Source organism: Strigops habroptila, chromosome 11 (assembly GCF_004027225.2).
Source record: "Strigops habroptila isolate Jane chromosome 11, bStrHab1.2.pri, whole genome shotgun sequence".
Lineage (NCBI taxonomy): Eukaryota > Metazoa > Chordata > Aves > Psittaciformes > Psittacidae > Strigops > Strigops habroptila.
Window position 1 is genome coordinate 1,253,797 of NC_046360.1, and position 27,916 is coordinate 1,281,712.

Below are 27,916 nucleotides of genomic sequence, written 5' to 3' on the forward strand. Positions count from 1 at the left end.
CGCAGTCCGGTTTCCAATAACTACAAACCGCATTAGCGCCGGGGCAGCGGCTGAGCCTGGCTTGGTCCCTTCCAACCCAAACCAGGCTGCAGCTCTGTGATTCCTGAGGAGCCAGGGCACAGCACAGATGGGTCACACAGCACCTTGCACGCTCTGGTCTCTGTAAAGCTTCTCCAGCTCAGGATGAGACTGATCTGACTTAAACCAACAGCATCTGCCAGCCAGGAGAGCCTGGCAAAGCTTTGAGCTTGGTCTCGGACAGGCAGCTGAGTTTCTCCTGCCCTGAGCTGAGTTTCTCACTTTTGCTGTTGTGAAAATGATGCTGGAGATGCCAACTTGCCTCTTGAATGGCAGGAATTGGTGACTGGTCTCACACTGAGTGAACCCAGGGAGGCTGAGGTGGTTGGTGGTACCAAGAACAGCATTGGAGAGGGACCAGTGATTTGCCTGGCTGCTTCTTCCCAGGAACAACAGTGCTATATAGGGGGTGGGAGCTACTGCTAATTTATAACCTTCCTTTGGGGAGAAATGAGCTCAAACAAGCACAGGGACAAGCTCTCCATAAGCCTCGCCAGATCCTTCTCCTTGGAAAAGTCTGCTTCTCCCTGGATTAAAGATGGGTGGGAGATGATCGGCTCCTGTTTTCTGGAGTCCGGAGAGCTTAAATGAGAGTACGTTGATCTATCCTTAATGTGATTAAGTTACATCTCTGAGTATCATGCTAATTAAATTAAACTCCCCACTGCTGCCTCTGCGGCTTAGACAGGATAGCTGCTTTCAAACCACAATTCACTCCTCTGCATTTCGCTGCATGGATGAGCAGGTAGGATAAAAGCAATGTGCTAATCAAATAATCGCCCTGTTTAGAAACAGCCTCTAACTCGATGGGAATTCACATTTAAATCTGATTTGAGCTTGATTTAAACTCTACATTTGAAATCTAAAGTGATTTGTGCTTTGAGTGAAAAAGTAACAGGGAAAAGCAAAATAAAGTGATGAAGGGAGTGCACAGAGTACATCTGACTGTGATGTGGCTGATGTTTAGACAGCACGAGGGATGACGTGCTGGGGACCAGCCAGCTTTCAGAATAAGGAAAGGCAGAGACCCTGTTGTAGATGCCTGCTGCTGCCCCTTCCTTTTCACAGGCCAAGGTGAACACTTGGATCCAGCACCCCTGATATCAGCTGTGTATGATTTCAGATGCTACGTGGCCTCTGGAATGCTTCTAACCGAATGCCAGATGATGGGCAAAAATATTTGCCAATAAAGTTGGCAAAATAACAACATTTTACCCAGAAATCCCTCCCTGTCTGGTGTGTTGCACTGAGCACATGAGCCCTGATGATACCAGTGATGGGGCAGGCTGGACCAGCACACACAGCCCCTTACACAGGGGCTGGGACATTGTGCTCGGGGGGAAACTCCCCTCGCTGGTGGGTTGCAGAGCTGGGATCCCACCTGGAGCTTGGCACTTGCAGGGTCCCAAAACACCGGAGCTGAGTGTTGGCAGCACAACTCCTCGCAGTGAAAACCATCTCTGGAGACCCCTCTTCCTCTGCCCTCCTCCACCTCCATCAGCCCTGAGAACCTGCGATGGCTTCTCCAGCTTCCAGCTTCTAAAATAAAGAAATAGGGATTTCAAAGCTCTCTCCTCATTGATTTGACAGCAGCAGCCTTGCCCTGATGCTGGAGGACAGGCAGCAGCACGGGCGGGCGATCGGGCGCCCCAGGAGAAGGTGGGAGCAGGATGGGAGCGGGATGGGAGCACTGGGTGCATTCATGGCTCATTCACCAGCGAGAAGCCCGGGGGTCCAGCTTGGATGGAGCTGCTGGAACAGCATCAAACCAATGGCACATGGGATCAGCTGGAGCGGAGCACATCGGTATGCTGGGAAATGATACCGGTCAGTGCCTCAGCACAGGGAGACAGCAAGGTGCATGTTCCTGCATTGGAAAACCACTGTGCAGCTCTGGCTTGGAGCTTCTGTGAGAATTCCTATAGCCATTCCTGGCTAGTGCCAATCCCAGATGCTCAGCTCTGCCCAAGGTGCAAGTACAAACCTCTCAACCTATAAATTAACAGATCAATGTGGAGAAAACAGGAGCTCTTCAGGAGAGCAAGTAGCTTAGTTTATAAAGGTGATAGTGTTTGAAGAGCTGCTGCTCCAGACCTGGGAAGTGGTCTTAGGCTGGTGCTACACTCTGAGGGATGCTGCAGGGGGTCCTGCTCCCCACGGACCACCACAGAGCACCACAGAGCATCCTGTTTCTGCTGTTGGGAGCAGCTCTGAGCCCATCTGCTGAGGCTCCTGAGCAGGAAGCAGGACCGGGATGCGGGAGGGTCTCCACACTCAGCACACTGAGCCATTACATTTCAACTACCTGGAGGAAAGAAGGGTCAGCTAAGAGAAAGAGCTATTGCTATTTTACAGTTGCTATGTCACCAGCTCTCTCTGCTCTGCCTCTTATGCCCTTAGGATGGGCTTTGGTCGGGGGAATTAAACCTTGCTCCCCCCAGCACGCTCCTCAGGCAGATCACACCAGCAGCAGGGATTTCCCACCTCCATCCCTGAGGATGCCTGAACCAGCCCCAGCACTCCGGTACAGCCGTGCCTTTAATTCCCTGTGGCTGTGCCCACCCAGTGCTGCACGGATTGTAGCTGGAATTCTCGGCTTTGCAGAGTCCCAGGAGTGACACAAATCCTGTATAAACCTCCAGGAGATTAATTGTCCCGCTCCTGTGTGCTGGGCTCGGCTCAGGGGAGCACATAAGAGGAGTTAAAAGGGTCAGTGATTTCATGTTTCATAAGCAGAGGGGAGAAGCCATGCACGGGGACCCACAGCACCCATCACTGCCTGCTGGGATTGAGCATCCAGGGCTGGGCACCCCAGTTCACCCCATTCAGCATCCCCTGTTGTGGTCCCTGCCTGGGGTGGTTGTGCCACTGTGGATGGACTGAACCCACCAGGGCACAGCCTGTCCTGTCACCTCACCGCAGCCACCCAGAGCACTGGGATGTCTGACCATGGACCAGCACCAGCCCCTGAGCTGCTCCGGGCCAACAGCCTGGGCAAACACACCAAAAAAACCCTAAATGCGTTTTTAATGCTGTTTCTAACAGGTCTCTGCGTGTGTCTGGAGGATTAACAGTGTCCAGAGGCTCCGGGTGCCAGGCAGAGGCTGGGCGCTGCGTCACGTCGTCACAGCAACCTGCCAGCCATGGCCTTGAGAAGCACAGATCCTGGTTTGATCTCTTCTGTAGCTTCTGTTAATTACAGATGAGGTGTCTGCAAACCCAGTGCTGGAGCACCCCGCAGCACCCACAGCACCCAAGAGCCCTGTGCAAGGGCTCACTCAGCGCCAGCCCTCATTCAGGGACCTTGCCATGCTGTAACCCTGCGCAGGCACCTTTCAATTGCAATGACATCTGCTGTTAAACTGTTAAACTGAATAGTGATGGTTTTCCACACACTGCCACCCTGAACACACCTGAACTGCAGAAGCTGATTCACTCTCAAGTGGCTTATTCACAACAGAACAACCCAGCGAGGCCGTGCGATGATGGGGTGATGCGGGGTGGCTTCAACCACCTCTGTGCGAGTGGTGCCGGCTCTGGGCAGCGCATAGAGGTGAACCCAGCACACAAGTGGGCTCACGGTGAGTGCGGGTCAAGTTTGTGCCCTGCTTTTGCCTCCCGGCATTCCCATTTCCCATTTGCTCCACAGAGCTTCCCCTGCAAGAATGAGCTGTTATCCCCTTGGTGGGCCCAGTGCCATCACTCACAGAGCACTCACTGCAAAATACACCAAAGGAGAAAGAAATAACTGTTAGTCAGGAGGAAGGAGCATCTCCTCTGTGTGCAAACACAGTTCCGTTTCACCAACCCCAAAATCCACGGATGCCAGGAGCAGAGGGGCTGGAATCCCACCGGAGCACCGCGCTCCCCCTCCTGCCTGTGACCAGGGCTGGGTCCCTGGGCTCACCCTGGCACCCTTCACCCGGCGGGCAGCCCGTGCAGGGAGCTGTCACAGTCACTCCTGAACCCCGAGCAGGGAACTGTCGCGTTTCCCAATGAGAGGAGTTAAAAGGATCAATAACTTCGTGTGTCAGAGCAGAGGGGGAAGCCGTGTGAGCAGGGAGCTGCGCGGGAGCCCTGGCTTCGGCAGGAGGTGGGGAAGCGCAGTCAGCCTGACCCTCCCCTCCTCGGATCTGTCATCAGCCACAGAGAAAACCCTTCCCAAGTTACTGAGCCTGAATCCTGCAGGATCCGCCGGGGCACCAGCATGGCAGAGCCCTGCCCGGTGCCCACCGCCAGCCCTCCGTGGCAGGACACAGCCCTGCACCCGGCCCCGGGGCCACAAACCCGCCCCAGGGACAAGTGGAGCAAAAAGATGGATTTCCTGCTCTCGGCCATCGGATTCGCTGTGGATCTGGGCAACGTGTGGCGGTTCCCTTACATCTGCTACCAGAACGGAGGGGGTAAGGACACTGCAAAGGCTTCTTGTCTCCAGAGAAACCTGGTTTTCATCTTCCCAATGCTGAAAAACTCGTTGTTGCTTTCCTTTCTTTGTCTGCTCTCTGGACAGGGTGGTTTAGAGACCGACCCAACTCCTCCTGACCTCTGCCTCTTTTCTGTTTTGTGTCTTTCTTCATCCAAAATCCTCCTCCATTCACTCCTTCCCAGAGCTATCCACTCCTTCCCAGCGCCATTCACTCCTTCCTGGGGTCATTCACTCCTTCCCAGTGCCATTCACTCCTTCCCGGTGTTATCCACTCCTCAGAGGTGCGTTAGCAGCTCTAGGATCACAAAGAGCAAACTACCATGGTCCAAACTGCATAAAAGGATTAAGAATCCATAAATCTGGGCTGGGAGGTTCATCCACTTTACGATCTTGAGGCTTTGTGAATGCAACCTTTATTCTAACCTCACCCTTGTCAGCATCCCACCCGCCTGCCGCTGATCCCAGCTGATCCCATGGAGCAGGGACACGCAGCCCGTGCTCAGGGGGTTCAACCTGTGAGTGATCAACACAGAGCTGAGACACAAAAGCTTTGTGAAGGGAAAAACACCCCGAGTAAATGACAACTAAATAAGTTGCTGTAACTGGAGCAGAGCAGAACCCCCTGTGTGGAAATTAAAGAGGAGGAATTCCGGTTTTGTGCTGTTTGCAGAAGCACAGTGGAGTTAAATTGCCCAAGCCGGCACTCGGGAAGCATCCTCTGCTGCTTGGGGAATGAGGAAGAGATCATTAGTACCACACTCAAGGCTATGATGGGGATCCCGGGTGCCCACGCTGAAACACAGTTATTTGGGATTTACTCCTGTGGGACCGGGAGCGAACTTGAGCTGCTCCGTGTTGGTGTGGTTCAGGGATGTGATTTCCTCACTGACCCCATGCATGGAGGAGAGTTCCCAGAGCAGCTCTTGGTCCACATGGAGTGGGAATCCTCGAGGGATATCAACAGGAATGTGGCACCGCTGGGCCAGCAGCCCCACCGGGCAAAGGGGGTGTGGGAGGATGCTGGGGGTGCCCCACCAGCACACAGGGGGCTCTCAGGTAGAAGAGCCACTGGGGTTCAATTAACTAACCCCATCAGGGCTCTCCTGAGCGTGGAGAGCAGCTCCAGATCCGAAACATCCGCGGGGTGCAAGTGTAGCCTGGTAAAGATGCTGGAGGACAGAAAAAGGGTGAGGACAAAAAGAGGAAGAGGTCAAAATTCAAACTGAGAGGCTTTAAACTGAGAAAGTGTAGATTGAGATGAGCTCTGAGGCAGAAGTTCTTCCCTGTGAGGGTGCTGAGGCGCTGGCACAGGTTGGTCACTGTCACTTTGCTCCTCGCCCCGCAGGAGCCTTCCTCATCCCATACACGCTGATGGCTGTTTTCGGAGGGGTTCCCCTCTTCTACATGGAGCTGGCGCTGGGGCAGTTCCACAGGATGGGCGCCATCCCCATCTGGAAGCGCATCTGCCCCATCTTTAAAGGTAAGAGACCCCCAGGCCATGGCCACACACTCGGGTTGGACACCGAGAGGGCTGAACCAGCACCGGCTCCTGAGCCTGCTGCTCTCTATTCCCAGGCATCGGCTTTGCCATTTTCATCGTTAGCCTCTACGTCTCCTTCTACTACAACACCATCATCGCCTGGGCTCTCTACTACTTGTACTCGTCCTTCTCGGGCTCCCTGCCCTGGGCGAGCTGCGACAACCCCTGGAACACACCCCAGTGCACCAACTACTTCGGGAGGAGCAACGTGACCTGGACCAACTCCTCCAGGTCCCCCGCAGAAGAGTTTTATACGTAAGTAAAACACATTGTGTGCGGATGATGTGTTTAAGCTGGGACACATCCCCATGGAAGCACTTGGGTCCTGGGGAGCAGGACTGGGGTGCAGGGAGCAGAGTGTCATGTGGAGACGCTCTTGGGGAGCTCATGGTCCCCATTATCAGCGTGCCAGGGGAGAGATGAGGTGGGACTTGCCTGTTCCTGGCTGTGCTGATCCCCAGCTACGGGGATCCCATCCCGCAGGAGGAAGGTCCTGGAGATCCAGAAGTCTGGGGGTCTGTATGACGTGGGGGGGATCCGCTGGCAGCTGCTCCTCTGCCTCTTCCTCATCTTCACCATCGTCTACTTCAGCCTGTGGAAAGGGGTGAAAACCTCTGGGAAGGTAAGAAAGAGAACCCAGCTCTAGCCCTGGGCTCACAGCCTGGCATGGAGCATCCCCACCCCGGCCAGGGCAGGAGGCACCGAGCCCTGGTGGGGTCCTGCAGCTCCCGTGGCTGCTCAAACACGGGCTATTGCCTCCTCCCCACGCTCCCACCCCTTGGCCGTGCCCAACATGGGCAGTTTGGGTGCTCGATGGAGCAACTGCTTGTGCCACGGGCCTCCTCTCTGCAGGTGGTGTGGGTGACGGCCACGCTGCCCTACGCTGTCCTGCTCATCCTGCTGGTCCGAGGGGCCACCCTGCCCGGGGCATGGAGAGGGGTCGTCTTCTACCTGCGCCCGGACTGGGGCAAGCTCCTGAGCACCGCGGTGAGTGCACGGCGGGACCCAGCACCCAAACCCTGGCACAGACACCCCCTGCCCATGGGTCTGGCCTCACCACGAGGCGCTGGGGCCCTGGTTCCTACAGAAACAAGAGGCCCTGGACAGGCTCTTGGAAATGTAAATCTATAATTGAATCACCCATCTCATCACCGCTGGGTTTTGTTCGTGCCCTGGGCTCACAATGGGCTTCCTGTGGGTAATTACCAGGCAGCACTTGAGAATTCTCATTAAAGGGAATAAGAGCCCCACTGCCAGCACTGAAACTGCCCGGGCAGGAGCGGGCATGGGGGGCTCGGGGCTCCCCTTGGCTTCATCCCACCTCCAGACATGGGCACACACAGATTCCGGTGCTTAACCCTGCTGCTCAGGAGCCCAGGGTGGAAATGAGCCCCCTCCATCCCACAGCAGCTTCCCTGCTCCAAGGACAGCTCCTGGGGGAATGGGGCAGGCAGGAGAGGAGGTTTGGCAGCATGTGCCAATGCAGGCCCCATCCCTGCGCCATGGGGTGGGCACACCGTGGGGTACCCCCAGCCCTGCCTGTTGCTTCTCCTGCCAGGTTTGGGTCGATGCTGCCACGCAGATCTTCTTCTCCTTGGGCCCTGGATTCGGCGTCCTTCTCGCTCTGGCCAGTTACAACCCTTTCCACAACAACTGCTACCGGTGAGCTCCTGGTGGGATGCTTGGCTGCATCCCGCAGCTCCTGTGTGCCAGGCGGAGCATCCTGCCCCATTTACTGGTGGTTTTGGTGCGTGGGGCTGGAAAGGGAACCCCTGGGGGTGCTGATCCAGGGTGGGATGCTCCCATGGGGCTCATCTCCCTGTTCTCTGCCCTGCAGGGACGCGCTGGTGACCAGCGCAGTGAACTGCCTCACCAGCTTCCTCTCGGGCTTCGTCATCTTCACCGTGCTGGGCTACATGGCTGAGATGAGGGACGTGGAGGTGGAAGATGTCGCCAGAGATAAAGGTTCAGCTCCCTCCATCACAGCTGCCCCATCCTGCCCCTGTGTGCGCCAGAGCAGCCGGGGAACAGCAAACCAAACCCGTGCCCCCTCCTAGGGCCGAGCCTCCTTTTCATCACCTACCCTGAAGCGATCGCCAGCATGGTGGGATCCACCTTCTTCGCCATCATATTCTTCCTGATGATGATAACGCTGGGGCTGGACAGCACGGTAGGTGCCTCCATGCAGCCTGGTGCCCCATGGCTAGCAGTGGGGTGGCAAAGGGAGCTGTGTCCTCAGGGAGGAGGGCAGCCTGCCTGAGCCCCCTGAGCATGGCAGGGATAGAGGGGACAGGATGGGACACAAGCAGAGGGGCCATGGTGGGACCAGATTGTCTCAGGCAGCGGGACAGTCCCTACAGCCCATCTCTCCACCCCACTCCCGTGTTCCCTTTGCAGTTTGGGGGCTTGGAGGCCATGATCACAGCCGTGATGGATGAGTACCCACAGGTCCTGGCCGGGCGACGGGAGCTCTTTGTCCTCAGCCTCATCACCATGTGTTTCCTGGGCTCCCTGAGCACCCTCACCTACGTGAGTAGCACCGGGCTCCACTCCCATCCCACCACATCCCTGCTTCTATCTCCAACATCCCACAGTGCAGCACTTTCCCAACAACCTGCAACCGCCCCCCCCGTGCTGTTGCAGGGGGGAGCCTACGTGGTGAAGCTGCTGGAGGAGTTCGGAGCTGGCTGCTCCATGCTGGCAGTGGTGCTACTGGAAACCATAGCTGTGTCCTGGTTTTATGGTAAGAAACCTCCTCTGTCCATGACCCCCCCACCCCGCAGGCACCTACACGATGTTCTGCCTCATGCACGTGAGTAAATGCCAGGGGACCCAGGGGCAGAAGCACGTGTGGGATGAGGCACAGAGCGTGAATGTCCCTGTGCCCACGTCCCCCATGGGCGTCCATGCTGTCACAGCTCTCTTCTCCGCAGGGATACAGAGGTTCTCCCATGATGTGAAAGCCATGCTGGGCTTCACCCCAGGCATGTTCTGGAAGGTGTGCTGGGTGGCCATCAGCCCTGCCTTGTTAGCGGTGAGTACCTGTGGCCTGGGTTACAGACAGGGCTGTCCCGTGCCAGCTCCCTGTGCTGCTGCTGCTCCAGCCCCTGGGACAGCGGTTTCACAATGGAACAAGCTGGAATTACATTTTCCAGCCCCTTCTGCAGCTCCGGGGCAAAGCTGGGAGCTGGCAGCTCACACGGCACAAGTGCAGCATCGCTTCACCCCCCTGGTCCCACACTTGCGCTGGCACCGCCAGCCACGGGTACAGCACCGGGCTGGATCCATCCCCTTTGAAATGCAGCTCCCCCAGCACTTCAAAGGCTGCTGAGGGGCAGAGGGGTCTAATCTCACCACATCTGCGGGAGAAGAGGCCTTGTGAGGATTAATTAGGGCTCTGAGCGCTTGGCCGTGGTTATTAAGAGGGAGGAATTATCATCAAAGCAGACAGCAAGTGATGCTGTTCAGCACAGGGGACGTGCCGCTTGCGCACGCCACGGTCCCGGGGGGGTTTGTTAAATGAAGACCTCCCAGCCCCACACCTAGCGAGGGCTGGCAGCTGGGGAGTGTCACTGCAACGTCCCCAGGAGGTTTTGTGCCACCCATGTCATGTGCATGTGGGTTTTGGGGGCTATACAGCCCTGCTGCTCCCTGTGCCTGCTTCCCACCGGCAGTGGGGTGTCTCCGGCCCCTTGAGCATCCCTCTTTGCTCCATTCATTACAGCTCCTAGTGATCAGCTCCCTCCTGGACCAGCCGCTGCTGACCCTCTTTGACTACCAGTACCCTGAGTGGAGCATCTCGGTGGGGTATCTCATAGGAGCATCGTCCTTCATCTGCATCCCCTTCTACATGGTGTACAAGCTCATCTGGACGCCAGGGTCCCTCAAGCAGGTCAGGGTGATGCCACGGCCCCTGCGTGGGCTGGGGGTGTGCAGGGACCCCCTGGGGTGAGCTGGGACCAGGAGATGGGCAGATGGTTGACACGTCCTCAGCATCTTTGTTCACATGGCAGTTAAATCACACCCGAGGAGCAGGGCTGGGTGGATAGAACAAGGGGGAATGGCTTTAACCTGCCAAAGGGGAGATTGAGATGAGCTCTGAGGCAGAAGCTCTTCCCTGTGAGGGTGCTGAGGCGCTGGCACAGGGTGCCCAGAGAAGCTGTGGCTGCCCCATCCCTGGCAGTGTTCAAGGCCAGGTTGGACACAGGGGCTTGGAGCAACCTGCTCTAGTGGAAGGTGTCCCTGCCCGTGGCAGGGGTTGGAGCTGGAGGAGCTTTAAGGTCCTTTCCAACACAAACCATTCCACGATTCCATATGATTCTGTGGCTTGGGCACGCCGGGGCAGGCAGCCCTGCACATGGCACCAGGCCCCAGTGCGGGAAGGAAACCCATTGCCTCTTCTCTCCAGCGCCTCGCCGTCTGCCTGCGGCCGGAGAAAGCCGCACGAGCCCCGCAGGCAGAGGCCGTGCCCATGACTCCTGTGCTGTAGCCCGGCGGCACGTCCAGGGGATGCAGAGACTGCTCCGGCTTCCTGCCCCTGCACCATGTGAGCCGTGGGGCAGGTATGAGAGGAGCTGCCGTCACCCTGCTCACAGCAAACCACCCCCCGCGTCTCCCCCAGCACCGCACGTGCTGCTCTTGGGTCCGCAGCAGGGACCACAGGACCCGCTGCTGATTCCCAAGGGCTGTAAGTGAAGAGGCCAAACCAGCTCCTTTGGTTTGAGGGATCCCTGACCCCGGTGAAGACAGAAGCTCTGCCCAGCAGTGCACATGCCATGCACAGGGAACTCGTGCCCATGCTGTGCTGTGGCCGGAGCAGTGCATGCCTTTAGCCGTGCGTGAGCGACCTGGGAAATAAAGCTGCTGTCACTTGTTGGGTCACTTGTTGGATCAGGCGAGGTGTGAACCAGCTGCACGCTTCCCATTAACGCCACATCCCTTCCAGCGCATCCCTCAGCGCTTATTATGCCCGTTAAACACTTCCCAGCAGCCACGTTCACCTCCGTGCGGGCAAAGCAGCAGCTCCCAGCGTGTGCTGCTCTGCGGCCATGACCATCGCCGTCCCCTCCCGCAGGCTTCCCCTCCTTCAGGGTGACCCAGAACAGCGCAGGGGAGCGCAGCGAGAGCTGGGGTGGGCATGGGGCTGGAGGGGCACAGGGAGCTTGGGGTCACAGGGGACTAGGGGAGCACACACGGCTTGGGGGGCACATGGAGCTGGAGGGGGCATATGGAGCTGCAGGGACCACCCGGTCTCATTGGATGCTCCCGCTCCGCGGCCCCGGCTGGCCCGGAAGGTGCGGCCGGTCGGGGCGGGGCGGCAGGAAGAGGCGGTCCCGGTGCGGGCGCACAAAGGCGGGCGCTGTGCGGGTGCGCGGGCCGGTGCCGCGGGATGCCGGCGGTGCGGCGCGGGGCGCTGGCGGCGCTGTCGCTGCTGGGCCCGGCGGAGCGCGGCCGCCCCTACGCCGTGCTGCAGAAGCAGAACCTGGGTAAGGGCCGCGGCCTCCCGCGTTGTGCGTTCATTGCTGCGTTATCTGCGCGCTGATGGGGGGGTGCCGGGGCGGGGGCAGCGCTCGGGCCCTTTAACGTGTCGCCCTCCCGCAGTGCTGCTGGGCAGCATCCTCAGCGCGCTGCTGCTCACCATCATCCTCATGGCCATCTGCGTCTACAAGCCCGTGCGGCGGCGGTAGCGGGGCCGGAGCCAGGCCCGGGGCTGGGGCCATCCTTGGAAGAGCTGCTCATCCCGCCTGTTATCCCGCCCGGCACCCAGCCGTGCTGCTCGCTGCAGTTCCTGCCAGCCATGGATGCCCTGATGGATCAGGCGTGTGGCTCCAGCAGCAGCAGTATGGCCGGGTGCGGGAAATCACAGCGCTGACTCCTGGACCTCCCGCACTGAACCTGGTTGGGTTTGAGCAGCGTTGCGGCGAGGCTGATCCATCAGATGTGCTGGAAGGATCCCTGGGGGTGTGATCGGTGCCTGGAACCATCCTGGGTCGGCAGGAGAGCACAGCCAGCTGCTCACAGCACGCTCGATTCCACCACGGCTAGTTCTGCTTCCAGTTAATTCAGTTCCTTGCTTGAATGATGAGTCTTGAGGGTTGGATGGGGCTTGGAACAACCTGTTCTAGTGGAAGGTGTCCCTGCCCGTGGCAGGGGGTTGGAACTGGATGAGCTTTAAGGTCCCTTCAACCCAAACCATTCCATGACTGTAGCGTGGCAACTCCGGGGTCTGGTCCATGTTTCCCTCCGAGCAGAAACACCAAAGCAGGAGCAGCTCCTGGTGTAGCTGCTCGGGGGCAGGCTTGTCATTCCCCATGTTATTTGCTTTAACTCTTGGCTAAATAGCCACAACCAGCCTTGCACCAAATGTCCATGTCCCACGAGTCAGGAGCTGGGATGCAGGTGAGGGTTTCCACCACTGGGACCTGGCTCCAGCCAGCCCTGTCCCCTCAGTAACAGATTCAGGTGTTAACACTGGAATCCCACTTGGTATGAATGCTGCTATTTTGTTTTGCACTGCTACGAGTAGTAACTGGATTTTGCTTCTTAAGTATAACTCTTATTTAACATAGGGATGTCTGGCTAGTAATTTATTTAGTGTGTTAAAACTTACCTTCCAGAACGATTGTGTTGACTGTTCCCTAACGCCTTGTGCTGCATCTGACGTGTTCTCTGTTCAGCTTCTAAAGGATGCTGCCCGCTGGCATTGCAGGCCAGGCTGGATGTGGTTCTGAGCAGCCTGGTCTAGTTGAAGATGTCCCTGCTCACTGCAGGGGGTCGGACTAGACGAGCTTTGAAGGGCCCTTCCAACCCAAACCATTCTATGATTGCGATGGGGAATTTGCTTTGCTCATGCTCTATCAGTAAAATAACAGTAGGAGGCTGGCCTAGAACAGGTCCAGGTATTAAGTGAAACATGGGTGAGGAAGCAAGGTAATGCTGTCTATTGCTTTCTGATCCTTTCCTTTCTGATCTCTGAGACCTCATCCCTGGTTTCTCTCAGCCCTCACCCGCTGCAGGCCCTGCCCTGTGCTGTTCCTGGCGGGGTGGATGCAGCTCCCGGCTCCAGCTCTGCATTCCCTGGAGCTCCGTGCTCGTCTGCATTCATCCCTCACTCCCTGCCATGTCTCTTTGTACAAATAAAAAGCTGAGTAAACAACCCGAGGCTCTTGTTTATTCATGGATGTTCCGTTTGTTATTAACTGTGGAGCTGGATGAAGGAGGAGGCTGTCCCCTTGTCATCTCCCAGCTCTGACCAGGATCAGGACCGGGTGAAGCCCCTGTTTTCATGGGGGTTTGGCAGTAAGGAACTGGTAACAGGGACCTGGGAGCTCACCCTAGGAGCGTGGTAGAATTACCAGTGACATTAACAGGTAAAGTTCAGTTAGGAAGAGTCTAATTTGAATTAAAAGGCAGCATAAGAAGGACTTCCACATTAAGCCCATCACAAATTGTTGCTGTACACAGCCCATACGCTTAAAATAGCCCAAAAGCACAAAAAAAAAGCATGTGCTTATATCTGAGAACCAAGTACAAACAGCACCCATCTCGGGAACTTCAAAAGATAGTTGTAGTTATAGAATGAACCTCGAGTTTCCTGCGAAAGAGGTTGGACCCAGCTTTTACACAGTGTTAACATCACACGCGCTGTGCACCCTCTGCTGCTCCTCTCCTGTTGCACAAAGGCAGGCACAGAAATGAGGGAAGAGCTCTGGAGCCCCACTGCTGCTGCCTTTCATTGCCATAGATCCATCTGCTTCCAAACAAGGGAGACTCAAAGGCTGCCTGAAAAGGGCAGAAACACAGTTGCAGGGATTATGTCTCTGTTTCAGACTAAACCAGAGCTACCTTTCATAATTCCATAGGCATAATGTCACCTTTGATGTACAAAAAGGCAACCAAAAGACAGGTAATTATTTCAAAGGACTCCAGTTAGGGTGTAAGCAATGAAATACTTGTGTGTGCAGCATAACTTGTGCAGAACCTTTGCTCTTCCAACACACACAGAGGAGCAGAGGCCACTCTCTGCACATGCAGCGGCAGAGGGAAGCTGGGGGTTAAGAAAAGCAGCTCCTGTTCCAGGGAATGACCTTCCTGGTCAGGTGGAAGGACGCAAATGTCGCAGAAAGATAAAGCAAAGCCAACAAAAAACCTCAAACCCCCAATTTTCAATTACAGGCCCAGACTAAGAAGCAAGAGTGCAACAAAACAAACTGAAACTGCTCTATTGAGCATCTCAGTCTCAGACAGATGGTTTTACGGAGGCAACAGCACTCTGTTTCTGCTGGAGGGAAACCCCAGAGTTCCACCTCCTCCCTCACACCTTTGCCAGGAGCTCAGCAAGAGGCTTATTCCCTTTCTTCCAGCTGTGAAACTCACAGCAATCCCCTTTTCAGGCCCCCACCACCCTCAAAAGCAACGTTCCCCCAACCACCCCCCAAGCCATTCGGATGGGAGCTGGATCATTGAACACAAACAGTGCAGGTAAAGCAGATGTAGTGTACACTGAAGGAATTTTAATCATTTGCTATGTAAAACAATGGATTATTGGTTTAAAATAAGGTTCCAAGTCACCAACCATCGCCCTGGTTACAATCGAGTCCTTTTTATAGTGATTTTATACTGGTTAATAGTTGGTCACACAGAACCGCCCTGTTCTGCCCAAGGAACAAGTGCAGGATTAGGTAGCAAGATCAGACCATAGGTACCATAGGTTCTTCCCACTCTGCCAGCCAGAACAGAGGAATATTGCTCACATTTAACTACTGTAAGGCTTTCCTGTGGATGTACATCGTGTACTTGTGGAGTGCACTTGAGAGTCACAGTGTGAGTACTGTAAACACCGACAGAAGTGCAGATAAAACAGCTACAAATAGATCGTATGAGGAAAAGACCTGAGGAAAGCTGGTGAAAACAGACCTGCGAACCCTTACACTGCCACTTGGGGGAGTGGAGGCCTATTGGCTTGCTTTAAAATCAATAAAAATACTCAGATAAAAAAATAGATGTCTTCACATGAAGGATGAGCCTTTGAGTTCTAAAAAGCAACACGCGCTTCCCTTTCCCATGGCAGGTTAAAACTTACCTTCCACTAAGGATACATTAAAATTCCACCTGATTTGTTTTCCTGCTTGACTTTAGCACCCACGCCCAGGCACACGCTCGTGCACACACCGAGGGACTGCAGAGAAGCACCTGTATCTAGCACTTATTTTCTTGCTATGGGAAGGAGCTGGTTTGGAATCACTGCAGAAACTGCTGCTTTACTTGGCAAATGGTCCCAGTTTAGGATCTAGTTTTACTGGCTACTTGTTTTGTCCTTTTTCCAGAAAGCACTAGTTTAATCTTGAGCTTGGATTAGCTGTTCAAGTATAAAATTATCCCTCTGAAGCAGGAGCACATGCTAAAATCTCAGTAACTAGAGGAGAGAGAATCACATATAAACAAAGCTAACAGAAAACATCTGTCAGCACAAAGAACTACCCTATGTGTGTGTATGCATATAGAGACTCTTCCATGTCACAGCTGGAAGAAACAGGCAATGGCTTTGAATTACTCAGAAATGACTAAGCAGGTGAATATTTCTTTGGTAAGTAATGAAGTTTCCCTCCTAAACTCCCTGGAAATCAGGTTTTCAAGCTTTGCTGCGATTCTATATCCTGATGCTAAGCAAAGTTTCCATCTGCTCTTCAATAAATAAGTTTAGATAAAAACCTTTCCTTCAGAGCCAGGACTGCAGCGCTGGGGAGCCACGTGCAGAGTCCCACGGCTTGAAAGTCCCTCAGACAAATATAAATCAGCTTTTGGTAGCTGCTGGTGCCAACCTCGAGGGCAGGTGAAACATGTACTTAAGCAATCCAGGAGTGGTCTTCAGCCTGACAGCCCCGAAAGCCTTCAGCTTTGTGCAGATTTGGTCACCCTCATTGCAGGAGGTCACTGAGGGGTTATTTCTCCAGCAGAGAAAGCTGTAGGACTTGCTGCAGCTCTGCATCCTCCTCCTCACGACGCTGCTTCTCCCGCTCCTCCTGCTCTCGGACAGACAACTCCATGGCGAGCTGCAAGTCCTTCTCAAAGCTGGAGGGCTCACTAGGGCTGCTGCACTGGGAGTTACCTGAGCTGGTTAGAAAGCTCTCCTGCAGCGCCCTGGTGGAGACAAAGAACTTCAAGAAGAGAGACAGAGCCTATTTCACAGTTCCTGCCATGATCCTTCCTAGCCACTGTTCTCTAACTGCAGAGCTGACAATCACTCGCAGGAGAGCAGGATAAGAGAGCGGTTGTTCCAACATCCATAAAATTCCCAGCATAAAACCTGTTCTCTGAAGGTTCCTTTGAATCTTTCACACATGCCAACAAATTTTCAACTTCTAAAAGCATTCTCACCTGGTTCAAAGGCAACATGATCTCCCACCTCCAAAAGAATCAAGAGGATGCGGTTGTTGGCATGCACATGCAGGAAGACCCCCCAGATACCAGAGCATATTCTCAAGGGTCCATTAAATACATGTTGTTAAGGTTTTAAGGATTACACACTGATTTAAAGAAGAGCTTCCCTGAAGTGTGCAGCACCTACTAAACATTCACCCCAGCGGGACCACATGCACAGCTTAAAGAGCAGAACAGAAGGACAGTGTTTATTTGTTGGGTCAGGACTCTTACACATGCAGCCCAGCCCCACAGCTGACCTACAGAGCTGTACTAGATAAGCCAGGGAGGCCTAGTTCAAAGTCTTTGCTTCTTGGAAAAGTACAAGTTAGAAGAAGCACAAGAAAAGAGACTTTGAGTTCTGTGCATCTGCTACCTACACACACACACGAGTAGCAAAATTGCTTTATGCTACTGTTGGGAGTATTTCTGCTCTGTCACTGCATGGCTCCATGTGAAAAAGATTAGTTACCTCTGATACTGTATGTTAAAGTCCTGTGAGTATGCGATGGCTCCATTGGTGTGCACCCCCACTTCCTAAAATGGGGAAAGACAGACAATTCCACAGCAATAATGGATCTGCAACTCACTGAAAGGTAACTCTTAAATCACTCTTATTTCTTCTTTAAAATACATTTCTGTATTTTTCTCTTCTGAGGTTCTTACAAAAATAGGTCCTACATTGGTCTAAATCAAAGTTTTGCACAATCCTTACCAAAACTCAGCTCTGCACTGCACAGATTACAACACACTTACTTTATTTCCACCAGATTCCAACAAGCTCTGCTGAATGGCAAACTGCATGATCTCATTGTCTTCATCCTGCACATGTATGTTCCTGCTGTCATCTTGGACGTGGTAAGATTTGGGGATCTCAAACACCGACTGGTCAACCTCAAAATTAGCACCTGCAGAAGCCAAAGAGAGTTACAAACATGGCACTGTCTATTTTTACAAGTTGTGACTTGTTCTGATGAATGTTCATGCATGAATAAGTTTAACTCTAAAAATTCAGATAAACCACTTGGTTAAATATACCAACAGCCTTTGAAAGGCTTCTGTGGCAAACAAGCACACAGCAAGACAGAATGTAGGGCCTTTCTTTAGGGTGCTGGCAAGCGATAGAAACACAACCAGTGGGCAGCAGAGCTCTGAGGTGGCTGAACTCTGACAAAACCAGATGGAGGATGAAAAAGGTTGCAAAAGATAAATACAACAGTGGCTCTTCCGAGGTTACTCCTCGTGAACGGGTCTGCAGCAGCTCATAGGACAGAGTATCACTGGATATACACAGTCAGGGGCATCCTACTCAAACATAACCCACTCCTTCCCGAAGGAGCATGCAGACCTAGCTAGCAATAGCTTGCACCAGAATTTAGACCTCACAATACTTGGGAAAGCTTGCGCGAGCTCAGTTTAGGCAGGCAGGCATGGAAGGGGCAGAACTGGTCAGTATGATCAGCATCACACACTCCAGCTTCCTCTCGCCTGTGAATGCTTCAGCTCTGCAGTTAACCCATCTCTTTCCTGTGCATCCCACCGACAGGAACGTAAAAAGATGCAACCACTGCATCTCCCCACCCCTCACCTGACTCATACAGTGCACCTCCAGCCATTTGGGATGAGGGTCTGTCAGCTGTCCTGCAGCCATTGACATTCTCAAACGTAATCCGGGCATTCAGCACGTGGAACAGGGGAATTTCTGTAAGAAAGAGCACGAGATTTCTGTCAAACAGGGAATTCCCTCATTCACTCCACACCTACAGCCACATTTACTGAATGCATTCCACAATATATATATATAAAACATATAGTAGCATCCTGTTACAAAAAGTATACAGCAACTCACTTCAAGAAGTTGCCCTTAGTCATTCTCCCTCAATCTCTTATTTTACAACAAGATTTGCCAAATCTAAGGCACTGAACTAAGAGGAAAGGGCTAGAAACAGCTCATTCCTCCTGAAATGATGCTGTCTTTACAGTGATACTTCTGATCATTCAGAATTTGGATGCAATGACCCCAGATGTACAAGACAATGTATGTCTGGGTTCTCAGTTCTAGATATCAGTGAGATGACTAGTAAAAAACTAACATGAGTTCTGCAAATATGTACTGCAAAACCAATAGGAAGACTGGAAATGAAGAAGATGCTACAACAAAAATGGCTAAATTTTACCAATTTTAACAGGAAATCCCGGTGGAAACTCCAGAGTGATGAAATCCCTAAGTCTGGCAAAATGAGCACTAGTTCTGGCCATCAGATCGATGATTGGAGTGACTTGTTCCATAAGCGACAGGGGAAACTCTTCACTCATCCACAAGGTTGCTTTAAATCTTAAAGAGAAAGTTGCACAAAACCACCCTAAGTTTACAGTTTAGGAACAGACGTAAAGGAAAATGCAGAGCTCTGTCACCTGCTTCACACACTTCAAAGTGAGAACAGTGACTGCTGAGAAACCAAACCACATTCCTGCTCAGACCAAAAGCAAAGGAGGTTACTAACAAGTTACAACACTAGTCCAACTGTTTTCTTTAACTTAATGGAAGAAGAATTAGACTATAGCTGAATACTCCAAGATCCCTCTTTTGATTAATTTGGAAAGCTGGGGAAAACCACAGTGGTTTCCAGAGATGAGGTGACTGAGACGAGAAACCAGAAATAGTTAAAAGTTTATGTCTCACTTCTGTGTTCGGATGGTGACTTCTTTTGGTCTTCCTATGTCTCGACCTCTCAGATCAAATTCTGGGTCAAAGTATTCCTCCAGAGTAATAGCAGTGGGATTGTTGGCTGCAGCATACTCTGTTGTCTTGGTTGTACTCTACAAGAGAGGAAACAAAACCCAAACTAAAAGTATGGAACAAATAGTGGCTACTGCAACAAATATTTAAGTTACCTCTTGTGAAGTAACTCATTCTCTATTTTAAGACACCAGTAACAGCCATAAATCCCAGCACACACATTCAGACTGCTTTCTGCTGAGTGTAAAGATCTCCACACATTTTAGAGACAGGAAAAATCCACTTAAATACTTTAAAGCTAAAACCCAACCAGAATTGCACACACAAGCTACAGCATTTCTAGGCTCCAAATCCCTTACTAAAGGCAAAACTTTGATGGGGTATTTAAAACAAATGGACTCTTCTTCCCAGATTACTACTGGTGGGTTGTCACTAAGATCTGTGCTTGCTCCGATTTACTGCCATTGCTCATACCTCAGCTCTCGCTGCACTACTGGATTCTATGTGATTTCCATTAGAGTGTTCAGAAGAGGGTACCTGCTGCTCATACAGAACACTTGAGGGCTTAAAACAAACAAAAACATCCTCAGGGAAAGTTTAAACCTCATAAGCAAAATTCCTGCCAAGCTAAGGAAACAAGAGATGATTCCACACACTTAGAATTCCTACTGGCACAGATCTCTGTTCTGCAGTGCCCTGTTTCAACACTCACCTGAACACCATATTCATGCTCCACTGTACCCAGAAATGATTCCAGGGGGTTCCTGTCAGCTTCAAATAACAGCAGGGAAACAAAAATAATCTATTACTATTAATTAACAACAAAACAGACTCGCAACATGTGAAAGTAAAGCAGGACAAAGCCAGCAAGATCAGTATTTCCCTTGTCTACCTGCCCAGTCCTGCAGTCACACAGAGACAGAATCAGAGCTAAAAGGTTCTACTTATTCCCAGTTATGCTATAGGAAAACTACCTTTGTATCTTTTCTTCTCCTCCTCTGTTAAGTGTTCTGTGCGGATTTTGGTGACCACATTCACGTTGTTTGCCATGTAGACCTTAAGAAAAAGTACAAGGACAAAAATCAAAAAGTCACAGGTTAAAAAGAGAGTTCTCCAGTGAAACACCACACACAGAGATCTAAAGAGGGAATAAAGCAGCAGGGATCTGCCTCTCACTGACAAAGCTCCTGATCTTTTAACATACTGGTAATCAACAGGAAATGCTGCACTTGATCTTTCTGTTTGCTTTGCTATAGTGGAAATCCCACACAGCATGTTCTTGACAGACCTATGCTAAGGCTGACAGCACATGCCACCTGCTGGGCAAGCTGATGAAACAAGAAACCCTGCAAATGATGCAGCACAGAGTGTTCAGCTCACAAACATCTGTGCCAAAAGAACCGTGCAGGAGTTTGGTCATCAGCTTTGACAGCAACAGAAGTCACCCCTTCAGTTTACACAAGATTCACACACTTCTTTGGTAACTAACTAAACCAACCTCAAAACTAGACTGGCATCTCCAAGCTTGCTGGGGAGAATCCCCACCTGGGCAAAGATGTTAAAGAACAGGGAAGGGAAGTCAGAGAAAGCTATTTCTGAACAGAAGGCACTTGTAAGGCCTTTCAAGTGAAATTCAGTGAGAGTTTAATTCTGCAGGAACACTAGTGAACCCCGTGTCCAACTCACTCCTGCCCAGTTCTTCTGGCAAGACAGTAAAGCTCTTGATGGGAAGTTTAAGACCTGAAATATTCAGGAAATAAAGGCAAAACACGATCACACTTAAGTTGTCTGTAAGATCTCTTAAGAGGACAGAATGGGATTTACCTTTGCTTCATAACCATTCACACCTTCTGCTTTTTCTGTCCTCCATACCCAGAATCCAGATGTGGTTCTGACAAAAAGGGAACACCACAAGTGTCTGTACAGTTGCATCTTTACACAACCCCCAGCCTGCTCTTCTAAAGCTGATTTTAAACAACATTTGATAGATTATTTGATTATTAACCCCAGACAAAAGCACAGGTTGACCTGCCCTCACACACATGTACCAGGGCTGAGGAAGTCACACCGCTTCTGCTCTTACTCAGCCCATGGCCAAAGCACAAAGGCTCTGACAGAGGTTTTAGATTGAGATGTGGATACCTGAGCCACAGAGAAGGGCAGCCTAAAAACTTACCCAGTTATAATTAAACACATAGTTTAATTTCAAAAGTAACTTGTCACTGCAATTTGGGGAACTGGATAGTGGGAATGCTTCTGTCTAAGAAATCCAAGTTTCTGGATGCATAGATGCTACAGTTACTAAGGCTCAGTGAACATCACAGGGACTAGCTCTGGGCAGCTTTGGAAGGGTACTAAATATTCAGGAGAAACGCTGGAATTAGACACCTCACTTTGCAGACACATGTTTTATATGATGATGGCAGTGGTTTAGTGCACCACAGAGCACTGCAAAAGGAACCTCATAAAAAGGGTTGTTTGAACTACGCTGACAGGTACTGGGATAAAAGCACAAACAAGGAAGACAAATGTGTGTCTGTGGCAAGAACACACTATATACGTCTTTCTGCAGTATTAATGTGAGATTTGACTGACTTAGCTACAAGATGCAGGTTCCTCCCTGTTAGTTCCAGCGCTACATACACAGATTTGGGTGAAGTGCAGACTTGTAATGAGACATTAACATTGATCCCACTAATACAATAAACTGGAAGTTTTCTGTACATCAGTTCTTTCAGCCGGAAACTCTTTGCCAAGTGACAGTGGCAAGCTGACCAAGCCAAATTCCATTATCTAATGTTATATGAAGTTTAAAGTCATTTCAGCTCTAGCCCTAAGAGTTTTTATTATCAGGGTTTTTAAGAGTTTGCCTTTAAAGCTTTATTCCAACTATGACCATCCAGAACCTTGAAGTGTTTATCGAAGAGAAATGTTGTATCTTACCTCTCAAAAGCAATGTTTTTGGTATCAAGGCACGTGTTAATAATGGGAGATGTAAGGCGTCTTTCCACGTCTCTTCTTTTGGGTGTCATAGATCCCAGCGTCAAATGCTTCATCTGCTGGGAGATCTCAAAACGCTCCGTGGTAACAAACTTCTCATCATGATTGATCTCAATCAGTTCTGCCCAGCCTCCAGTGTCTGTTGGAAATGGTACAACTTAATCTAAAAACTTAGCAACAGCATTCTAGAGTGAAAAACTGAGAATACGCTGTATATCAAATCAGGTGGATGCTAATTCATTGTATTTTGCACTCAGTTGAGATGAAACTTGGAGCTATATCCAAGATTATTTTTATTTGGGGAGTAGGAGAACAAAAGGGAAAACTAAGCAAAAGATTGAAGTAAAATTTTAGCCCTGTGACTAAATTTTGACCTCAAATTTACTCACAGGAAAGAAATGAAGCCATTATGTTAAACCACAAAACAGTATCTATGAGACACTCACGGAATATGTGTATAAAACTCTTCTAGCACTCAGCGCTCAGCCTCAACTGGCCAAAACTCAGGAGTTCTCATTGTGGCTCACAATGGTGCAGACCTGCAGAAGCATTTACCTTCTCCCTTGAAGATTAAGCTGCGCCTCCCTCTCTCCCAGCTCATGTTCTCAAAGCCCAGTAACGTGATGTCCACACGCAGCTTGGCTCCGCTCTTCCAGATGCGGCAGACGTCGCTCGGGCAGACCCTGGAAACCAGCGGGACTAGGAAAGAGGAAGATTCTCTTGAGTGAGAGAAATGTAGCTAGGAACTAAGTGCACAGGGAGCCTGAGCTCAAGCAGCAGCTCTACCCCTGGTACACGACTGTCAATACTGCGATTGTTATTCCAGAGGTGAGATACTGATCTTTAGCTTTCAGAACAATCAGCTTAGGGATAAACCCCACCAACGTTAAATATGACCATGAAAAGGAAGATGACATCAATTCAGACTAAAAGGTGTGGAACAGCACAAAGCCCATCCCCTCGCAGTCTAACAGCTGTTTGGAAAATGAAGTCAGCTGTAAGGCCCAGTCTTCATTCCTTTAAAAGAAAAGCAGGTTCTTCCCAAGTAGCCTGTGCCTCTCTATAGCAGATGTATCACTGTCTAAGTCAGCAGCAGCCAGACAGGAAAACAAAGCCCCAAGAAAAGGCTTCAGCAACTCTAGCGATAGCTAAACGCTGTTAAAAACCAAACCAAACCCCCAAGAAACAACCCAAAGAAACAGGAAACAAAGAATATTTGTGCAACAAAAATACAAGAGGCTATTTTAAGATGTGAAGAAAGATGTATTCTGGGGAGCAGACATTTCTCTGTGCATCTTTTGTGACATCTGTACATAAGCAAGTCCCTTCGTTGACAGTTAGAGGTGGTGACAAGGACCAGGATGCTCACCCCAGCTCGTGAACTCCCACTTCATTTCCACGTAAAAGTCAGGAGTCTGGAGAAGGAAAATACTTGATGAATACTTCAGGAAATAGTTTCAGTCCAACATTCAGTACAGCATTTCTTGTGAACATTTTAGATAAAGGAAAACAAATTAAGACAGAACTCGAGACACGATAAATGAACGTTAAAAACTGAAACTACAATGAGCTGTTCATCCTTATTTTACTACAGGAGCAGTAACACCTTCAAGATTCAGCCTCCAACGTTGGAGTTCATGACTAAGGAATTCTAAGTGAAGGCAAGGAAAAGGTCTCCCTCTCCCACAGCACTATGGATTATGCAAGTTGAGACAAGGAACACAACTGCCCATCTGATTTCAGTTGACTCAACTGAACTACTTGAATGAGAACTGCAGCCTGGAGTAAGAGGTTTAAACTAAATCATTACCTCATTAATCTTCTGGAGTAACTCAGGAACTCCTCCAAGTGTCATGGAGGTCTGCTGGTAGTCCCGGTGCTGCAGAATCATTTGTACCATCTCTGGATCCCCCGTACTGACAGCCTCGTTTAGAACTGAAAGAAATCCAGGCACAAGCTGGTTTCAGCTTCATTTCTGAGCAAAACACATCATGGAAAAGCAGTCCAAATATAACACCTACAACTGGAAAGCATCAGCATGTGACTTCTGTTTCCCAGGTTATCCTCACCTGTCCATCCCTGCGCATTCTCTTTGGTTACATCTGCCTTGTGATGAAGAAGGACCTTGGCAGATTCTATATAACCCAAGGAAACAGCGAGGTGCAACAAGGTCCGGCCTCGTGGATCACATTGATCAACATCCTGTGGGGTATCCGAGAGAGAAATAATGCTGAAGCTGCCCTGCCAAACGCATCAGAGCACACTGAGAAGAGTTTATGTGAGCAGAGCTTGGCAGCAGTAACCCAGGAGTCAATATTCCCACATATGAGCCCGTGGTGCACAGCTTCAAACACCATCACCCTGCACTCTGCAGGGCAGCCTCACTTCCCCACTGACATACAGAGAGGAGCAGAATGGGGCCTATAAAACAGACGCAGTAAGAGCTGGTATCACTGTAAGACACGACTGAGTTGGTGCTTCTCATTTCTTTTTGTGTAATTATTTCCCCCTCTGTCTCCCTTTACAAGAAGGTTGGAGTTCTACTCTGTGCACGCTGCACCATGGACAGCCTGAGACACCAAGAGAGGGGTTAACACACACAACATAAGGGGGGAAAGGAAAAACCAAACCAACGGGACACACAACACCAATTTCGTGTATCACTTTTGAAAGCAGAGAAGCAAATGGTATTGTACAAAGCATCCATCTGACTGACACACACAGCACAATGAGGAGTGAGTGCATTTTGTACAAGTCACTAAAAAAATGAAGAAAGAAAGAAACAAACTACACAGGCATAAATATCCAAAACATGCAAGCACAGCATACTCATACCTTACTTATTTTTCACTATTAGCTTAGAGATTTGAAACAGAAGAGCATCTATAACTAAAGGAAAAGGGGAAAGTCAATAGCAGAATAAGAAAGGAAAGTTATTATGCAAGTTAACACGGTTATCTGACAGTGTTAAAGTTGGAAACATCACCCACAGAGTAGGGAAAGCTCTGGACTAAAGCATCCTCTTTCCACTTCTATGGTTGGATACTGATGGATTTGCTTCCCCATCCCTACGGACAGGTGAAGGACTCTGAGGTGTTCCCCCCATCATCTTTGCTGCTGTTAAGTGGTAACCCCACATTGCACCCATCATCTGCCACACCGAGTGCAGCTGGCAAGCGTCTGATTCCCTCACGCACCCCTCCAGCAAGGAGCTTATCCCAAGGAAGCAGGAGGAAACAGATCTTTGGAATACTTTAAAACACCAGAAGTAATTTAACAGGAGATAAAGGAAGGGACAGACACATCCCATCCTAACAGGCTGCTCGTTTGAGGTGGGGAGCAGCACTCCACAATCATGAACTGCAGCCTCATACTAACGAGAGCAGATCCTGAATCAGTGACAAACTTCCACACGCAGGAGCGTTATTGGAACAGAAATAAATGCACAGAAGCGACGTGCCAGTGAGTTAAAGCTTTGGTTAAGGAAGATCACTTGAATGAGATAAAAAGTAACGGCATTCCAAAGATGCTCCCGAAAGTAGGAGAGGAGCATGCTCTGAGCAAGCATTAGTAAGTCGTGGCGTATCGTTAGAGTTGCAGATGACAGTGAGTACTCAGGAGGTGGCACAGCTCATTGTTGGCTCATACACGTGTGGTGTCAGGTACAATGTAATTAACATCCTCTGCTTCTGCAGCCTGAACCCCACTGCGAGCAGCAGAGCACCACAGCACCCCGGCGAGGAGGACGTATGCTGCTCGAGCCCTGCTGCAGCTCCTCAGCCCCTCTCCTCACACCACGGCCATGTCTCACTGAGCAGTCCCCGGGAGGGAACAGTTTGTTATTTTTCTACTCCACAGCATCAAACAATGATCCATTTTTTTAACCAAAGATGCTGAAAACATCCCAGCCCGTATTAAAACGCTGCCCCCACAGCCTGGGACAGCAACGAAGAAGAACTGCTGGTGCTCAGCAGGCTGGAGGCTGGTTTCATCTCCAGCAGCCACCGTCTCTGCATGCTGATTTCCCATTAAGGTAAGCAGAATTTATTGCTTATTTATTGCAGAATAAAAAACCTGATGTCCATCATATCTGCTGCTCTTGACCTAATGTCTCCTAATCCTTTGAAAGAGCTATTCTGCACCCACACTCGAATGCTCTGAGCACAGCTCTACATGTAAAAGGTCGATGTTTAGTATCATACATAACAAAAAGCATATTCCTACCCCTCCTTACATCACTCCCACAACCACAAATCAACAGGTAAAGCAGCACAGCAACCCCACAAGCCCTGCAAACAGACCTGGTGGCACCATCAAGGTTATTTCTCCCTAGAATCGACAGGCACCAAGCCCCGGACCGGGCACAAGCTCTTTTGGGGCCACCAGCCCCTCTGCCAGCCTGGTATGGCAGTTACCTTGTCCTGCAGCTCCTCGTTCAGCCGCCTGTAGTCATTATTCCAGACCAGGACGTGCAGGGGGAACGCGCTGCTGGCCCTGCCAGGGGAACTCATCATGCCACACACCTGCAGGAGCGGGGAAGCAGGGTGCCTACCCTCACTGCCCCCCCTCTTGACCTGGGAGGCCCCAGGTTAACCAGGCCCTGACCCCTTGAGCTTCTCCTCTCCCCCAGCACCCCCCTGCCCCAGGCGCTGGGGGAACACAGGGGCACAACCCCCCCGAACCCTTCGCACTGCTCCAAGGGGTGCCCCATGCAAAATCCGGCTCTTGGGGGTCCCTGCTCCCTGGATCTTCCCACAGCCCCCCCGCTCCTGGGGGTCTCCCCTGCTCCTGGGCACCCCAGACCCCAATCCTTGGGGTCCCCTGTTAGGGCTTCCCCTGCAGCCCCCTACCCTTGAGGCTCTCCCCTTCCCCTGGTGCTCCCTACAGCGCCCCACTCCCCTGCTCCTGCTGCTCCCCAGACCCCCACATCCCTGGCGACCCCACGCTCCGGGGCTCCCCAAGCCCCCCCCCCCCCCAGCCCCACACTTCTGGGGGTCTCCCACACTCCCAGCGCTCCCCACAAGCCTGCACTGCTGGGGTGCCCTGCCCCTGGGCCCCCTGCTCCCGAGTACCCCCCTAGGGATCCCCACGTTCGGGTGTCCCCCCGCTGCTGGTTCCGCCCGGCCCCGCGGGTCCCTCAGCGGCCGCCGCCGCCTCACCCCGGCCGCCGCGTCCCTCCTTCCCGTCCCTCCAGGGCAGCGCCCGGGACGGCCCACAGCACGCCCGGTGCAGGGGGGGCACTCCCCCTCAGCCCACCAGCCGCCACCGGCGAACCCACGGAAAGAGGAAGTCGTTGTTCCCCTCCCACTTTACCCCCCCCCCCCCCCCCCCACCGCGGGCGGGCAGATGGAGCGTCCCGCCCGCGAGCTGCCCCATCGCCCTCCGCGCGGGGGGGGACACACATACGGCAGCGCGGCTTTGGGGTGGGTGAGGCGCTCAGCGCTACCTGGTCCCCCCCATCCATCCAGCGTTGGTTTCGCCTGCCCGCTCTGCCGCCGCCATGACGGGTGAGGGCAGGACTCGATGGGGAGAAGCGTGCTCCGCCAGCCCTGCGCGGGCGGGCTTCCAGCGCCTTCGCCCCGGCTGGAGGGACAGCACCGGGCCCGGCCAGCCGCACCCCGCGGAACCGCCGCGCTCCTGCGGAGCGCAGTGCCGCCTGAGGCGGGCGGCTGCCCGGAACAAACATGTCCGCCCGCGCTGACTGCCGCCCCTT

General features: G+C 51.8%; 2 protein-coding genes across 3 annotated transcripts; one reads left to right on the forward strand and one right to left on the reverse strand.

Moving 5' to 3' along the window:
* The first annotated feature begins 4,285 nt into the window (after positions 1 to 4,285).
* Positions 4,286 to 10,533, forward strand: LOC115614461 (sodium-dependent serotonin transporter-like). Its single transcript, XM_030501405.1, has 13 exons — positions 4,286 to 4,481; positions 5,850 to 5,984; positions 6,080 to 6,299; positions 6,528 to 6,666; positions 6,897 to 7,031; positions 7,603 to 7,706; positions 7,882 to 8,009; positions 8,102 to 8,214; positions 8,442 to 8,573; positions 8,688 to 8,787; positions 8,978 to 9,078; positions 9,769 to 9,936; positions 10,453 to 10,533. The coding sequence occupies exons 1-13, from the start codon at positions 4,286 to 4,288 to the stop codon at positions 10,531 to 10,533; spliced, it is 1,752 nt and encodes a 583-aa protein (XP_030357265.1).
* A 4,004-nt stretch (positions 10,534 to 14,537) lies between these two features.
* ANKRD13A (ankyrin repeat domain 13A) lies at positions 14,538 to 27,486 on the reverse strand. 2 transcript variants are annotated; one of them, XM_030501664.1, is made up of 17 exons: positions 27,363 to 27,486; positions 26,619 to 26,726; positions 25,039 to 25,092; positions 24,273 to 24,405; positions 24,014 to 24,138; positions 23,573 to 23,618; positions 22,759 to 22,902; positions 22,147 to 22,342; positions 21,028 to 21,094; positions 20,178 to 20,259; positions 19,916 to 19,974; positions 19,147 to 19,283; positions 18,641 to 18,798; positions 18,052 to 18,165; positions 17,220 to 17,371; positions 16,936 to 17,000; positions 14,589 to 16,184 (listed from the first exon to the last, which is right to left on the reverse strand). In XM_030501664.1, exons 5-17 carry the CDS (start codon positions 24,101 to 24,103, stop codon positions 15,986 to 15,988), a joined length of 1,509 nt encoding a protein of 502 aa, XP_030357524.1. In that variant the 5' UTR covers positions 24,104 to 24,138; positions 24,273 to 24,405; positions 25,039 to 25,092; positions 26,619 to 26,726; positions 27,363 to 27,486; the 3' UTR covers positions 14,589 to 15,985. The 2 variants fall into 2 exon arrangements, with proteins under 2 accessions (XP_030357522.1, XP_030357524.1); XM_030501662.1 differs by lacking the exon at positions 25,039 to 25,092 and having other exon boundaries at positions 14,538 to 16,184.
* Positions 27,487 to 27,916: the final 430 nt, after the last annotated feature.